At 42.2% G+C, this 16,753-nt stretch overlaps 1 protein-coding gene across 5 annotated transcripts in view; it reads left to right on the forward strand.

Annotated features, from left to right (window-relative positions):
• SHROOM3 (shroom family member 3) overlaps positions 1-16,753 on the forward strand; it is a 331,372-nt gene that overhangs the window by 197,455 nt on the left and 117,164 nt on the right. The window contains exon 1 of one of the 5 annotated variants that reach the window (XM_070791628.1): positions 2,124-7,904. The exons of the other annotated variants lie outside the window; for them this stretch is intronic. Coding sequence (XP_070647729.1) covers positions 7,660-7,904 — 245 coding nt within the window. The 5' untranslated portion in view covers positions 2,124-7,659. Of the gene's footprint in view, positions 1-2,123; positions 7,905-16,753 lie in introns of those variants that run through there. 5 annotated transcript variants of the gene reach the window in all.

Here is a 16,753-nt window from a genome sequence, read left to right on the forward strand (position 1 = left end):
GGTTGGACACGACTAACGCAACTTAGCATGCACACATGCATGCAGCAGTTTGTCATTGTTTAGTCACCCAATCATGTCTGACTCTTTGCAATCCCATGAGCTGTAGCCCACCAGGCTCCTCTGTCTATGGGATTTCCCAGGCAATAATACTGGAGTGGGTTGCCATTTCCTTCTCCAGGGGATCTTCCTGACCCAGAGATCATCTTCTGCATTGGCAGGAAGATTCTTTACTGCTGAGTCCCCAAAGAAGCCCATAGCAGTGTGTACATGTCAGAAAACAAAAATTTTAATTGATTTCTTTCAAATAACACTGAGATTCCTTTCTGAGGATTAGACTATATAAGGGCATGTGTAGGCACAGGGAGACCAGTGAGGACACTGTTACACTAATCTGAGGATGTGGTAGTAGCTTGTTTCTAGGAGGGTAGCAGTGGAGATGGCTGAAGTGTTGAGATTGGAGACAGATTTCTGAGATAGCATCACCTAACCTTCCCTGGTGGCTCAGTGGTAAAAGAATGCGCCTGCAATGCCGGAGCCACAGGAAATGCAAGTTCAATCTTGGGGTCGGGAAGATCCCCTGGAGGAGGGCATGGCAACCCACTCCAGTATTCTTGCCTGGAGAATCCCACGGACAGAGGAGCTTGGTGGGCTACAAGAGTTGGACACGACTGAAGCAACTTAGCATGCACACACTCATGCAACCTACTGAGGGACTGAATAAAAGGTTAAAGGAGGGAACTAAGATGGAGAAAGCTGGAAAGCAGCAGGTTTGGAGGATAGGGGTGGGGGTGCCAGGGAATAACAGAAGCAAGAGTTCTATTTCAAAGATATTTTTAAACATATTTATTTATTTGACTGTCCTGGGTCTTAGTTGTGGCACTCAGGGTCTTTTAGCTGTGGCATGTGAACTCTTAGTTGTGACATATGGGATCTAGTTCCCTGACCAGGGATCGAACCTGAGCCCCCTGAATTGGGAGTGTGGAGTCTTAGCCACTGGATCACCAGGGAAGTCCTTTCAAACATAGAATTTTTGATAAGCCAATCAGATATCTGGGTAGGTAGTTGTATATAAGAATTTGGAGTCCAGGGGAGAGGTCAGAGCTGAGAAGAGAAAGTTGAGAGTCATCCATATATAAAAAGTGTTTATTTAAAGTCGCAGGACCTGATTCACTCATCAGAGAGAGTGTAACTAGAGAAAAGATGTGAAGACCAAACCCCAAGGCACAGCAAGCTTGAGAGGAAGAAGACTCAGCAAAGGCAGGTGGAAAGCAACTGTCAGTAAATTAGAGGGAGGCAAAACTCAGTAGGGTGTGGTGGTGTTGAAGTCGAGAAAGAACAGTGTTTCTCAAGGAGCGAACAGCCATGTGTGTTGTATGCTGCTGCCAAGGGATCTCATGAGATGATCACAAAGCACTGACCTTGGCAAACAGAGAATGATGTGACTGTGAGAGGAGCAGTGGCAAGGGAGTGCTGAGGATGACAGCTGGACTGCAGTGGGTTGAAGAGAGAGCAGGAGATGATAAAGTGGTAAGTGTATCCACATGGATGGTTTCTTTCTTTATTTTTTTTGGAACTTCTATCCCTGAGTTGGGAAGATCACTTGGAGGAAGGCATTGCAACCCACTCCAGTATTCTTGCCTGGAGCAACCAATGGACAGAGGAGTCTGGAGGGTTATGGTCCATAGGTTCACCAAGAGTTGAACATGACTGAAGCGACTTAGCACACATGCACACATTTATTGAAAATTTGCCACAGTTTAAAAAAAAGCTTTTATTTTGTATTGGGGTATAGTCAAAAGCAGAGACATTACTTTGCCAGCAAAGGTCCATCTAATCAAGGCTATGGTTTTTCCAGTAGTCATGTATGGATGTGAGGGTTGGACTGTGAAGAAAGCTGAGCGCCAAAGAATTGATGCTTTTGAACTGTGATGTTGGAGAAGACTCTTGAGAGTCCCTTGGACTGCAAGGAGATCCAACCAGTCCATTCTAAAGGAATTCAGTCCTGGGATTTCTTTGGAAGGAATGATGCTAAAGCTGAAACTCCAATACTTTGGCCACCTCATGGGAAGAGTTGACTCATTGGAAAAGACTGATGCTGGGAGGGATTGGGGGCAGGAGAAGGGGACGACAGAGGACGAGATGGCTGGATGGCATCACCGACTCAATGGATGTGTTTGAGTGAACTCTGGGAGTTGGTGATGGACAGGGAGGCCTGGTGTGCTGCCATTCATGGGGTCGCAAAGAGCTGGACACGACTGAGCGACTGAACTGAACTGATAGTCAATTCATGTTGTGATAGTTTCAGGTAAACAGTGAAGGAACTCAGCCATGTATATACATGTATCCATTCTCCCCCAAACTCTCTTCCCATCCCGGCTGCCACATAACATTGAGCAGAGTTCCCTGTGTTATATATATATAGTAGGTCCTTGTTGGTTATCCGCTTTAAATATAGCAGTGTGCACACGTCCATCCAAACCTTTCTAACTATCCCTTCCCTCTATCCTTCCCTCCAGCAACCATAAATTTGATCTCTGTATCTTTCTGTTTTGAAAGCAAGTTCATTTTATATCATTTGGTTTTAGATTCTACATATAATGGATGTCATATGATTTCTCCTTCTCTGTCTGACTTACTTCACTCAGTATAACATGGATGGTTTCTATGACCATTTTAGCTGGAGATTTTGTCATGAGGCAGGACCATTACTAAGATTGCTAGAAAGTCTCCTAGTCTCAGGTTTTAGAATGGTGAATCAAAACTAATATACATTCCTAGGAAATTTGACCTCTATAGTGTCTACTTGGGGGATTAAGCTTTCACAGAGTCACCCTGATATTATCCATGCTACTCCTAATTATCCTTGGGCTTCCCTAGTGCCTCAGTTAGTAAAGAATCCACCTGCATTGAGGGAGACCTGGGTTTGATCCCTGGGTTGGGAATATCCCCTGGAGAAGAGAAAGGCTACAAACTCCAGATTCTGGCCTGGAGAATTCCATTGACTATTCAGCCCATGGGGTCGCAAAGAGTAGGACATGACTGAGCAACTTTCACTTCCACTAGTTTCTTGGGTCTGTCTCCTACAGCAGAACCAAGTAGAACATGAGGCAATAATAATGAAAAACCAGCATTTACAGAGCACTTAGTGTGCTGCTTGAGTTTCTCAGGTGGGACAATGGTAAAGAATTCGCCTGCAATGCAGGAGATGCAAGAAATGCAGGTTGGATTCCTGGGTCAGGAAGATCCTGTGGAAGAGGAAATGACAACCCACTCCAGTATTATTGCCTGGAAAATTCCATGGACAGAGAAGCCTGGCAGGCTATAGTCCATGGGGTCTCTAAGAGTTGGACATAAATGGGTGACTGAACACACACACACACATACAGACATACACACGGAGTGTGTTCTTAGAGCTGTAATATAATAACTCACTGAATCCTTAGCTTACAAAGTAGGGACTGTCATACCCCTTTCAATAAGGTCACACTGCACTCTTTGAAATCCAGGTAACTAACTTACCATTGAAATCTTGCAACACAGTTTGTACTGGAAATGCTTGTTTTTCAGCAAAATTTCAAATTTTATAGCTCTCCTCACCCAAATAACAAAAATCATGCTTACATGGCAGTTTGCGTTTGGAACTCAGGCAGTCTGAAAGCTCCAGAAACTAGCTCTTCAACATCCTTTATCACAAGGCATGTGAAAAGGAGATTCCAGAAAAGAAAAGCAGATGACATTTGATAAAACCAGTGCTGATACAAAAGTGCACAAAAGTTATAATGCATAAAACGTGGGCAAGAAGTAAAAGAGTATACTACTGCTCAAATTAATGAATAGTCAACGGTTTGAAATTGTCACAGAAAGAATCTTAAAGGAAGCATGAGCTATTCACTCTACTTTGGTTTTAGCGTATGCATGTATGTGTGTTAACATAGTTTAATAGATCTCTGTCAAATCTACATCAACATCATTATTTCCTGCTTATATAATAATACACAGTTGTTTTTTTTAAACTCAGAAAATAATAAAGTCAGCCTTTGACGAACAAGTGAACACTTATACATATGAAATATGGTTGAAGGTTGTCTTTAATCATTTTGGAATTTGAGGTTGCTTTCTCTTTTTGAAACACTGCAGAGGAGGAGCTTAGAATTTAATAAATTATAAACCTAATGAAGCTTCTAACTCCTCTAGCCAGTCATTAGCTGCCAGGAAATGATCATTGTTACTTAATTATAAGATGAAACTAAACATTGAGAAATGTTGAAAGTGATCTGATTGGCTTATACTCCAAGAACTAATTCCATAGGTATGCCTTCTACATACCAATTAAAGCTGCATCACCCATGATAAAGTGCTGCATGCCTGTTGGCTGTGTTCTGTGTTGTCATTTTCAGATTAAAACAACAATTCCAGTCTTGGGCACTTCCAATGACTGCTAGGCTGTTCTAATTTACAGGATAAGGACTACTCCTATGAGCTTATTACTCCTCATATTTTCACTTTGACCACACCTAAAATAAGAGTCTGTCTGGAAGGTAATAAAAGCAACCAATCCATCAACCATCGCATTTACTAGCCGTCAGGTCAAAAAATACCAAAAGCTTTCCAAAAGGAAAGTATAGATATACAGTGTTTAATTTTGATTTTTAAGGGCAAGTTCATTTGTTGTTTAACAAATACTCTGACCATTAGCAACCCAAGGGGAAACAAGTTAGTAAGTATTTAATGGACATCCTGTGTAGTTATTTTCACAGAAAGTATAGGTAGAGACTCAAAAGCAGGCTTTTACTTCATCCTTGAAATTACTACTAATTTAAAGTCACTTTTCCTAATCTGCCTAGCAATCCCATTTGCCTATAATTTCCCTAGAATTATAGTATTTGTATTCACTCCTAAATGGGGAAAAAGATAGTTCTGTATAACATACAGTTTTATTTAAGTAACCAATAGTTTTCACAAGAAAGAAGATATGACAGTGCTTTTCTGAATGGGCATCTTTTCTGAATGGGCTTCCCTTGTGGCTCAGCTGGTAAAGCATCTGCCTGCAATGTGGGAAACCTGGGTTCCATCCCTGGGTTGGGAAGATTGCCTGGAGAAGGGAAAAGCTACCCACTCCAGTATTCTGGCCTAGAGAATTCCATGGACTGAAGAGTCCATGGGGTTGCAAAGAGTCGGACATGACTGAGCAACTTTCACTTCATCCTATGTCATGGAAAAATGTCCCTGGAAGGGTTGAACCCCAGCACTTGCACTGATAGAGAAGGCCTCTCGGTGTTGCATGTTTTTCTAGGTCTAATGAAAACAAAGTTTGAGGTCTTGGCCTCACCCTGGTAATGTAATCAGGAATGGGACCTTGGTAGCAAAAATGAGGACAAGAGAAGTATCATTATGTTTAGGGGAAGGAAACATCTCAAGAAAGAGACCACTCTGAATAACTCAGGCTCCTTCTCTCCCTCTTTTTAAAAGCACTTTTTTTAATTTTTATTTTTGATTGTTGGGCCTTTTGTTCTCTAGTTGTGAGGAGTACGAGCCACTCTCTAGTTACAGTACATGGGCTTCTCATTGCTGCGGCTTCTCTTGTGGAGCCCAGGCTCTAGGTGCACGGACTTCAGTAGTTGTGACATGTGGGTTCAGTAGTTGTGGTGCATGGGCTTAGTTACCCCGAGGCATATAGACTCTATCTGGACCAGGGATCGAACTTGTGTACCCTGTGTTGGCAGGCAGATTCTTATCCACTGGGCCACCAGGAAAGTCCTCCTTCTCTCCTTTTCTTGTGTGAAATTCAGTGTTTCCTTTCTCCATGTGGCCTCTACAGAGGTTGATGTTAGTTTAAGAAGAAGGATAGGGCTTTAGAAGCTGATGCAACCTCACAGTCACTTACTCCACTGGCCAATGAGAGATTTGATAAAGGAGAAACAACTATGAAGGCAGAAATTCTGCCCCAAATGATGAACCTATGTTTTCTAGGATGATTCCAAACTTTAGAGGTTGTGGGAAGTCCTTGATTGGAAGTGAGGCAAAACCCTTTCAATTGTGCTGGGGAGACACCCTCATTACGAAGCCTGGGGATGATGAATCAAAGCCAGGAACTGGAGGAACCTTGCTAAGTCAGTGTGTGTTGTTGAGTCTTGAAAGGAGTATGCAAGGTTCTGGGTTCAGTGCCTCTTCTACTGCCTTTCCCCTCCCAGGTCTCCAGGTCAAGTCTGGCAGGATTTAATGACTCTGAATCTCTGCAATGAGTGGCATCTGGATAGCCCAGGGGAACTAGGCAACACCCCGTAGCCTGAATTGGGATTGGAGGTTGGGTGGAGTGACTGGGACCTGGACACCTAAGAAGTTGTCTTCTTGGGAACGTCAGAGAAAGCTTTTGCCAAGCCTGTTAGGTGAGTCAACGAGAGACTTCAAGCTCTATTTTTGTCGATCCTAGTTTTTTTTTTATAGCACCGAATGCATAGAAACTTCAGAAATGAATTGTCTGATATTGCATGCTCCATTTACTCCTAAAAAGAGAGAGTGGTTGGATTGCTGGGCCACTAGTTATATTTAGTGCTTGGATTGCTTTCATACTGTGGGCGAAAGTGTTAAAGAAATTAAAAATTCTTATAGTCAAAATATTCTTTCAAGGGATCAAGTTGAAGGTTAATTGTCTATCATGCGATGGGATCAGGCCAGGTAGATTCAATACTTTAAATACCATGAGTCGTTTGTGAAGACCATCCTGTCTCATTTTCTTGAGTCTTCACTTGCAAAACTTGAAAATTACCTTGAGGAAATAAGGTGACATGACTGAAAATTTTTTTTAAGGAAATTAAAAAAGGTAGAAATGAAATGATCCCTTCAGATCTTCTTCCCCTGCAGTCTGATTGTAGGAATGAGTCCCCATGGATCAGATCAAGAGAGATGGTATATTTACTACTTCTGAAAATTTTATAGCTTTTGCCAATCCTCAAACTGACCTCTTGAGGAGAGAGGGGTTTTAGGTCATGAGTGACACAGACAACCCAGAACTCTATGAACCTAGGAACCCTTGTCTCTATAGAAACTGGAATGGGCTTTAGGGGAAGAGAGTGAATAAGAATAAGGCAGTACCCTAGAAGCAGGGCTTTCCAGGTGGCTCAGTGGTAAAGTATCTGCCTACCAATGCAGGAAATGCGGGTTCAATCCTTGATCTGAGAAGATCCCCTGGAGAAGGAAATGGCAACCCACTCCAGTATTCTTGCCTGAAAAACCCCCATGCACAGAGGAGCCTGGTGGGTTACAGTCCTTGGGATCTCAAAGAGGTAGGACACAACAGCTAAACAACAACAACCCTTGAAGCAGCCAGAAGCCAGGTTTTTGAGGGAGGGGGGTCTCAGAAACCTCCATAACTTGGGTCTCAAAGAACTGCTCCCACCTTTGGCAGGAGGTTCTGGTTATAGCTAAGCAGAAGCCCATAGCCCTGTACTGAGTACCTGATCAATCCATGTATACCTCCCCGGTCCCTGCTCTGGAGGGGTTTACATTTTGTTGAAAAGCCCCTGGAATCGCCGTGCCCCCAAGGAAACGAATATTTCTCTGAGATGTGCTTGGGGTCTCTGGTTTGTTTCCCACCTGTTGGCCATCTCCCCTCGTCCAGCTCTCTTCCTTTCTTGCCCGCAGCACAGCCTGTTACTGCAAATGGGAGCTGAGGCAAGGTGGCGGGGAGGTGCCCCTGTGTGGGGGAGTGCTGTTGTTTTTAGAACCAGTGCCAGCTCTGAGTGGATGGTGAGTAAGAGCCTCTTCCTCTTCCCTCTGGGCTGTCCTCCTCTCCCATCCCAATCTTGTTGCTGGCCTGTTTCGGATATGGTGCTAAGCAAGGGCGGCTGCCTGGCTCTGATGTTCCCCAGGCTTGGGACCCAAAACTCGAGAAGGCGGCAAAATCCGTAAGTGAGGGCAGCCCTTGGCCTCTGTTTCCTATTAGTCAATTTCCTCCGTGAGGGCTTCTGGGGAGAGGTGGCGAATGTGAAGGCAGTAATACAGCAGAAAGTACTCTTACTTATTCCATTAGGTAAATTGAAAGTATTGCGTGGCACACAAGACCAAACATGGGTGTTGAATGTATCTTCCAGCAACCTGGGGGACGATTTTAGGTTAAATGGCCTTTCTTCGAGAAGAATTCTGTTTCTGGAAATTTTCTTTTTCTTTTTTTTTTAATAGAAATAGCTGCTTGTTCCTTCTTAAGCTTAAACATTGCAATAGAGGAACAACTACAGTTGTCCATACTCTACTGGACATTGATTTTTGCCAATTGTTATTCCACTTATGAGAGCAGTATTTGTTTTGGATTTTAGCTGCTCTTTTGTGTACATGACTAACATATTTGTCAGCTGCCAGATATTACAATCAGATAGAAAAGGGAGTTTTCTTTTAGAGTGACTTCCACATTTCATGATCAAAGAATTTGTTTTGTATACTCTGCAAGGGAAACAAAATAATTCACTGGTGTCTTTGTGTGTGTGTGTGTGGTTTTTGTCTTGCTTTTTGTGGTAGCTGTAATCTGCTGAGATTCTGCATCTTTAAGCATCAAGAGGGATTTCTCATTTTGTAGCATGAGTTCTTTTCAAACTTGTAGTTTAATTGAATCCAGCTCTGAGTGACACTTTAGAAAATGTTCTCCCACCTCAGAAGTGCTTCTCCAAACCAGGTGCTGTTCTTGTTCACCTGCTGGCGGTGTTTGATTAGCAGCCAGCTACACCCGGGTGTTCCGATTTGTGCCAAGTCCATTCTATATATGGGAGTCTGTGCTTGAGAAGACGAGTTGTGCTCGTTATCCGGATGTCTTCCTTAGAAGTCACGTGCCAAAAATCACAGAAGCAGAAAAGCCAGAAACAGTATGAGACTTGGTATTGATGAACCATAAAATCAGAATTTCACCTCATGATGTTGCTTTGTTCTTGGATACATCATCCCTTCCAGTTATGTGCTCACCAACCCTTGCTCGATCCCTGGGCCAGTTGGCCTCATCACCATTCTACAGATGGGGAATGGGAGATGCAGCCAGACAAGCCAGATTGCCCTCCAGCCAGGTGATCTAGCTAGAACATGGAGCCAACTCCCTTGACTTCTCTCCAGCCCCCTGCTGTCTGAGACAACTGGGCTTAGAAGGGAGAGCTCGAGGCGAAGTTGGAACCGCCAGTGTAGCCTGAAAGCAAACAGTATTTGAATTATCATTCAGAAGCCTGGAGAAGCCAAACAGTAGATCAGTCAGTAGAATCATAAATGGAGATTGGGAGAAGACATAGGGAAGAACATTAAAAATAAAGCAATTTGGGATCTAAATTCAGGAATGTAGGGGATATGCTGGAAGATCCTTTTTACGCAGGCTGTGATGCCTCTGTTAACTATGGGCTGATAACATGTGGCATACAGAAAGTACAGAATGTTCTCCAGTAGGAAATGGTAATCAAAGTAAAACTAATGCATATTCTTAAATCATTAATTCCATAAATTTTTCTTGAGTGTCTCCCTTGAACCAGGAGGACTTATGTCATTCATCTTTATAGCTTCACCACCAATCTCTTGGTAGATAGATAAGAAGAATGAATGGATTGATGGTTAGGTGGACCTACATTGTCAAGGAAATTCTATTCTGAGGATTTTCTGTCTTCTTCATGCTCTTCCTCCTTTGGGACTGCCCAGATAATCCTGCCTTGCCCCTCCCAGAACCACCCACTCACAGGAAAGAGAATTCCCTTAATGAAGACAAGTAAACACTGGTCTGTGTGCTCATAGGGAGTAAGGCCTTGATGTACTTTTACCCAGATTGAATCTGGGAAAATGATGTCAGGAAGAAGGTCACACCCTAACCGACTCAGTAGAATAATATTTGCATGTGTAGGTTTCACTTCGGCAAGCCCTACAGGTGTATAATCTCTGTGTCAGACAATCCGAACACATTTGCCTTCGTGGCCTCCAGACTCCTACCACCCTTCATCCACCACCTCTCTCAAGCTGGCCACCTGGGATCCCAGTGCCGTCTCAGACCTACATAGCCAGGATCTAGGAAATGCACACCGAGCACCATTATTTATTGAATGCCCTCAATGCGTTGGCCTCAGACCAAATGCAGAATTAGATTACTGTACTTGACCAGTTGGTTCACATTTTAAACAAACAAATAGGCAGACAGGGGTGAACTGAGTAGCAGGGAAGGTGGAAATATACTCCAGGGAGAGGCTGGTACCAGAGAGGAGAAACCAGTCAGAGCCTGTCATTTGGGGACCTTAAGTAGGACAGGATCTTAACACATTTCAGATCCAGCTCTGTGCTTTTGATCAGAGGAAGGACAAATCTGGTTGGGAGAGAGAAAGAGAAGCCCTTAATGTTGATTCATTCTTCTGTGGTTGTCTCTTGTCTTTGGGAATGGCAACCCTTTCCAGTATTCTTGCCTGGAAAATTCCATGGACAGGAGAAGCTTGGCAGGCTGCAATCCATGGGGTCACAAAGAGTCAGACATGACTGAGCAACTAACAGTACTACTACGGTCTTCGGGCCGCCGTTGTTCCTTGCATATGCCTCTGACAAAGCATGTGGCCACTCCTGGCCACACGACCATTTGCTTACATTCTATCTTCTCTAACAGAACACGGGCTCAGTGAGGATAGGGACTTTGTGTTCTTCATCTCTCAATTCCCAAAGTCTGATCCATAAACGCTTGTTGAATTTACATCTGATACCTCCCTCAGTGACTATAATTGAGTTTCCAGTGAGAGTGGACCAGGATGTCAGATGCTCTAAGATTTCAAGATAGAGGTAACCGTGGATGTGAGAGGCCAGCTTTCTTGAATCTAGTATTACTGGCTGGAATCTTGAGCTGAGGTGGTTAACAGGTGAGGGGGTAGACAATGACCTGTGGCAAAAGCTCAGAATCAGGGGTGCTCTTATGGTTCTCAGGGAACAGTGTGGCTGAAGCAGAGGGTTTGTGTTAGAAATACTGTGTCACAGATAAGAAAGGTATGATGTGAGGTGGAGAGATAAATTAGGAATTTGGAATTAACACTTGGTATTTGGATACACACTAACATCTACAAAATAGGTAAACAGCAAGGACCAACTGTATAACACAGGAAATTATACCCAATATCTTATAATGATCTATAATGGAAAAGAATCTAAAAAAAGAAAAAATATATATATGTAAGGTAGGATGAAGCCAGTGTATGAAGGGACAGATGAAGATGTTTGACATTTAAGCTTTCAACAGTGGGAAGCTACTGAAGCCATTTAAGCCAAACCGTAAGAGATAGCAGGAAAGCTCAAAAGAGCTGAATCCATCAGTTCTAGGAAAGATATGTTGGGGTAAGAAGCCTACATGGGAAGATAACAGCAACATTCTATGAATTAAGTGATAAAATCCCAGTCTTACAGAGGCACCACTGGGGATGAATATCAGGATTCTGGGAAGTTTGCTGTTTTGTTTGAGATAAAGGTATCATTGGAATCCACAATTTTCTCTAAATGAGGAATTAAATAATGACAGCCAAACTCTTTATTTAGTGCTTCCTAGAGTATCTCAGTTCATACCTACAATACCCCATTGAAGTACTACAGTTGGCCCATTTAACAGGTCAAGTTACTGAGGCACAGTGATTAAGGAACTTGCCCAAGGTCCTACGGTTACGAAGACAGAGAGCCAGGATTCAAACCAGGATGGAAGGCAGCACAGCCCACAGTGTTAACCACAGATACCTACTTAACAGGCTCATGGGTGGACTCATGGTGTGATGAAAGAGGTTCTAAAATGCATTGTGTTGTCATTTTGAAAGAATAGAGAAGCATTTCCTGGACTTGTTTATCTCATTATAATTACCTGTCCCAGTGGAAGGTGATCAGTATACTGTACAATGTAAAATCTGTAATAGGATAGTGTGATTTTTCTTTTTAAACATTGATTTTCCTAATTTAAAAATAAATAATGTTCTTTATAAACAGATACAGCAGATAACAGATATAGAGTGAATGTCCCATGTAATCCTAAACTGCTCCTCAAATCATTATCCATTGTTGGGTGGAAATTTCTCCAGCTCTTCTCTTTTATAGATGTTGATGTGTTACCATATGTATGTTAACATACATAATATTATGTATGTTAATATTAATCCTTTTTTCCAATAGATGATCACATTGTTCTCTAACATGCATTTTCATTTAATAATTTTGGACACCTCTCCATGTCAGAAAATACAGTTTCATTTTATTTTCCTTTAAAAGTTGTATAGGATTCGCTTTCCCTTTCAGCACGCCCCAGTCTGGGTTCATGTTCTTTTCCAATCAGCAAAGCCACAGGTCTGATGTGACCTAGATTCTTAGCTCAATGCCTCTATTGTTCCTTTTGTGTCTTGGACAGGACTCAAGGAGAGGCAAGTTCAGGAGGGACTCAATTTTCTGTTTCTGTGAATGTAACAGGAGCTATCGTTTATCTAGTACTCAGGGAGAGCGAGCCACTGTTCCTAGTCCCATTTTATAGACAAGGAAACTGAGACCTGGAGAGGTTAAGCAATTTACTTGCTCAAGATTAGAAAGTAGAAAGTCAGAACTTGAACCCTGGCTCTTTAAGTGTATTTTAGCAACACACCATCTCTTTATCTCTTTTACAAGTCTTTTACCTAAATGGATTAATATGAAGTGGTCTCTGTAGCATCATGTGGAGGTCTATTGTGGAGTAACAGTTAGTAAAGATGAGCTCTAATTCTTCTCTTTATGATGCACTTCACAAATACCTGTGAAGTGGTGGCTCGGATGGTAAAACATCTGCCTGCAATACAGAAGGCCTGGGTTTGATCCCCGGGTTGGGAATATCCCCTGGAGAAGGGAAATGGCTACCCACTCCAGTATTCTCACCTGGAGAATCCCATGGACAGAGGACCCCGGCAGGCTACAGCCCATGGGGTCGCAAAAGTCGGACACTACTGAGTGACTAACACTTCACAAATAACCAGCACGAAGAGAGAGTTGTTGAAGAAACACCTCCCTTTCTGCTGTTTCTCTCTTCATCCCCTCCCTGTAGGTCACTAGGTGGTCTGGGTTTGACCCACTGCCTCTCAACAGTCAGATGATGCTTCTCAGGGCTCAAACCTCATTTAGTTCCTCCCCTACTGATGGAGGCCCTCAGGGAGGAGCTGCTGAAGGCTCTTCCGGGGAGTGGAGGAGCCTTCTCCACATCCCAGCTGAGTGACATGACGGCTGCATAAAGCCCGCATCCCTCCTCCCAACAGAACCCACACAGACATTTCAGAAGAGCCAATATAAGTAGATGAGTGTAGATAAACAGTCTCGGTGGAGCATCCTTAAGAGGACTTTGTTGTTTTGCTTTGTCTTATCTAAGTCAAGTACGGGCTTCCCAGGTGGCACTAGGGGTAAAGAACCCACCTACCAACGCAGGAGACATAAGAGATGGGAGTTCAGTCCCTGGGTAGAGAAGATCCCCTGGAGTAGGACATGGCAACCCACTCCAGTATTCTTGCCTGGAGAATCCAAGGGACAGAGGAGCCTGGTGGACTATGATCCATAGAGTTGCACAGAGTCGGACTTGACTGAAGCAACTTAGCACACACGCACAAGTAGACTGGTTTAACATTCAATCTATTTTAATGGAACAAAATAACTCCAGCTTTGTGGTAGGAAAGCCTACACAAATCCTACATCCTGGATCCCTGAAACCGTTAGTATTTGAATTATTTGGCTGTACCTAATTTTGTTGCATCAAATAATCTTCCCCAAGGCAGATGTTTTCATAGAACTTGAGGGTTAGAAGCAAACTGAAAATGCAGGCGGTTCAGTTTCTTGTCGCACGCATTTTACAGCAGCTCACTAGAGTGGTGTGCCAGCCTGTACTTGAACACTGTCTGGGAAAGTGAACCCCTAAGTACCAAAGCACACGATTTCATTTTCAGACCACTTCAAATTACAGTGGTATTCTTCTTTATACTAATTCCATCATAACTTCAGTCCTTTCATCCTTCTTGAACCAAATAGAAGATATTGAATGGTTTTTCCATTTCACCATCTTCTGACCTTTTGAGGACATTTAACATTTTTCTGCCAAATCTTTTCTAGGTTAGTTAGTCTTTAGTTATGATCAACCTAGACAGCATATTAAAAAGCAGAGACATTACTTTGTCAACAAAGGTCCGTCTAGTCAATACTATGGTTTTTCCACTGGTCATGTATGGATGTGAGAGTTGGACTATAAAGAAAGCTGAGTGCCGAAGAATTGATGCTTTAGAACTGTGGTGCTGGAGAAGACTCTTGAGAGTCCCTTGGACTGCAAGGAGATCCAACCAGTCCATCCTAAAGGAGATCAGTCCTGGGTGTTCATTGGAAGGACTGATGTTGAAGCTGAAACTCCAATACTTTGGCCACCTGATGCAAAGAGCTGACTCATTTGAAAAGGCCCTGATGCTGGGGAAGATTGAGGGCAGGAGGAGAAGGGGATGACAGAGGATAAGATAGTCGGATGGCATCACTGACTGCATGGACGTGGGTTTGGGTAGACTCCGGGATGGACAGGGAGGCCTGGCGTGCTGCGGTTCATGTGGTCGCAAAGAGTGGGATACGACTGAGCGACCGAACTGAACTGAACTGAATTCCTTCACCTGTTATTTCCATGTCATGATCCAGAGATCTAGGCTGTTAAGGTCTCTCTTCCTTGACTGTGTTCCCAAATGTCCACGTCACTCTCTTTTGTGGGTGAATGTAGCAGAGCACAGTGCTTCAGTGCAAACTAGATGAGGACAGTTTTTTGTCTTGTTCTTGATGGTCTACTTCTATTAGGTTCACTCAACTTAGAATTCCACCCAACTCTTCAAAAGAAGGGGACACTAAGGAACTTTATTCTGGAAAGTTTGTTTTAAAAAAATCACTTTATCAATTTATTTTTTTAATAATATAGAAAAAAGAAACCTGTGGACCTAGATATTTAGATGTATTATAGGTGTATTGTGTATTCTATTATCCTTCTAATATACTACTTTTCCACAATATGTATCCATGATCCATCTGTAAGATAGGAATTGTGTGGAAAAAATAATGCTTAATTTTCATAAGTGTCTGAGTAATGACTCCTAAGGTACCAAATATTGAGGGTTCTTAAGAGTGTCTTGATAATTAAAGAGATGAAATATTGTAGAGTATTTCTTTACATCAGTGAGTCTTTGAAGTGGAAGGCTAGCCCCTTAAAGACTAGGATTTTTTTCAGCAGCTCTCCTCCTCCCTTCCTTACTGCTGCCCCGATGGAGTCAAGTTTCTGAATTCTTTCAGATCCTTGAAAGGTTTACTACCTCCTCCTCCACTGCAGGATTTAGGTACCCACTCTAGATCCAGATTAGCTTTTGTAACACTAGAAGAAAGTAAAGTAATCAGGGAGGCTTCCCTCAAAAACTTTCTTTGATGGTAAACTGTGTCCATGTATATGTAAGATTTGATTACACTTTAGACTTTGGAGAAATTACTGCTAGAATATACAAGACAACATGTGGTAGGGAGTTCCTGAAGGCAGAGAATACATCAGATCTATACAGAGTCGGACACGATTGAGCAACTGATCTGATCTGATCTGATACATTAGATGCCCTTTTATTAGGAGAATACATTAGGTGTCCTTGTATCATTTTCTAAAAAGCGTATGGCTGGGGTGTCTGTATAGGAGAGTGTCACTGAAAGTTATTACATATAAGGAAAAACCACTGTCCAAATTAACACTGCCCCTTAGCCACTGGCTAAACTAAAAAAGGAGAACAAAATCTTAAAGACAAATGAATTTTAAATAAAGGCCAATTAATTGTAGCAGGGAATGTGTTGAAATAAGAGTGGGTATATGTAATTATATGGAACATTACATTGAAAATGTTTAGGAGGTAATCACATGCCACCTAAACATTTGCTGGAGGGTGAATCCCCCCTCTGCAACCATCCCTGTCTGATCTCAGAGACCCTCATTGACTCTGTAAAATGTGTGATATGGCTTCCTTTCCTTGAAACGGTGACCTTTTCCAGGCCAATTAAAAGGTGCTGCTTTGAGGACATTGGAATCCAAACTCAAAGGGATAAAAGGAAATTGAAACTTCTATTAAGATGAGCTAATGATGCCTGGAGCAGTTGGGATTAAAATAGAACAAAGTCAATTTTAAAAAGATCCCCAAATCAAAGGGCTGCTTCTCTCATCAAATACCAAGAGAAAGCAAAATGAAATTTAATGAAAACTAGGGCAATGGAAATCAGCCTTTTGCCCAGATCCTGGGGCTTCAATCAAAACCAGTGAGAAGTTTTGGGAAAAATCCTTTGAACTTCTTGGGAAAAATGTATTACATAAATATAAGATAATGTCATGAAAGATAAATTATCTTTTCTTGCAAATTAGATAAAATGATCCATAAATATATTAAAATGATAATAATAAAAAGTAGTGTATATATAAGATTAATTGTCAGTTGATTCCTCATCTGACATAAAATAAATCCTGAGTTAAAAGTGAGCATTTTAAAAAACTTAAATATAATAGACATATAACATTGTATTAGTTTTAGGTATACAACATAATAATTTGATGTATGTATATCTTGTGAAATGATCACGATAAGTTTAGCTGACATTCATCACCACACATTGATACAATTCTTTTTTTGTGCTGCTGCTGCTAAGTTGCTTCAGTCATGTCCAACTCTGTGCGACCCCATAGACAGCAGCCCACCAGGCTCCCCCATCCCTGGGATTCTCCAGGCAAGAACACTGGAGT

The sequence above is a fragment of the Bos indicus genome, chromosome 6 (genome assembly GCF_029378745.1).
Source record: "Bos indicus isolate NIAB-ARS_2022 breed Sahiwal x Tharparkar chromosome 6, NIAB-ARS_B.indTharparkar_mat_pri_1.0, whole genome shotgun sequence".
In the NCBI taxonomy this organism is placed as follows: Eukaryota; Metazoa; Chordata; class Mammalia; order Artiodactyla; family Bovidae; genus Bos; species Bos indicus.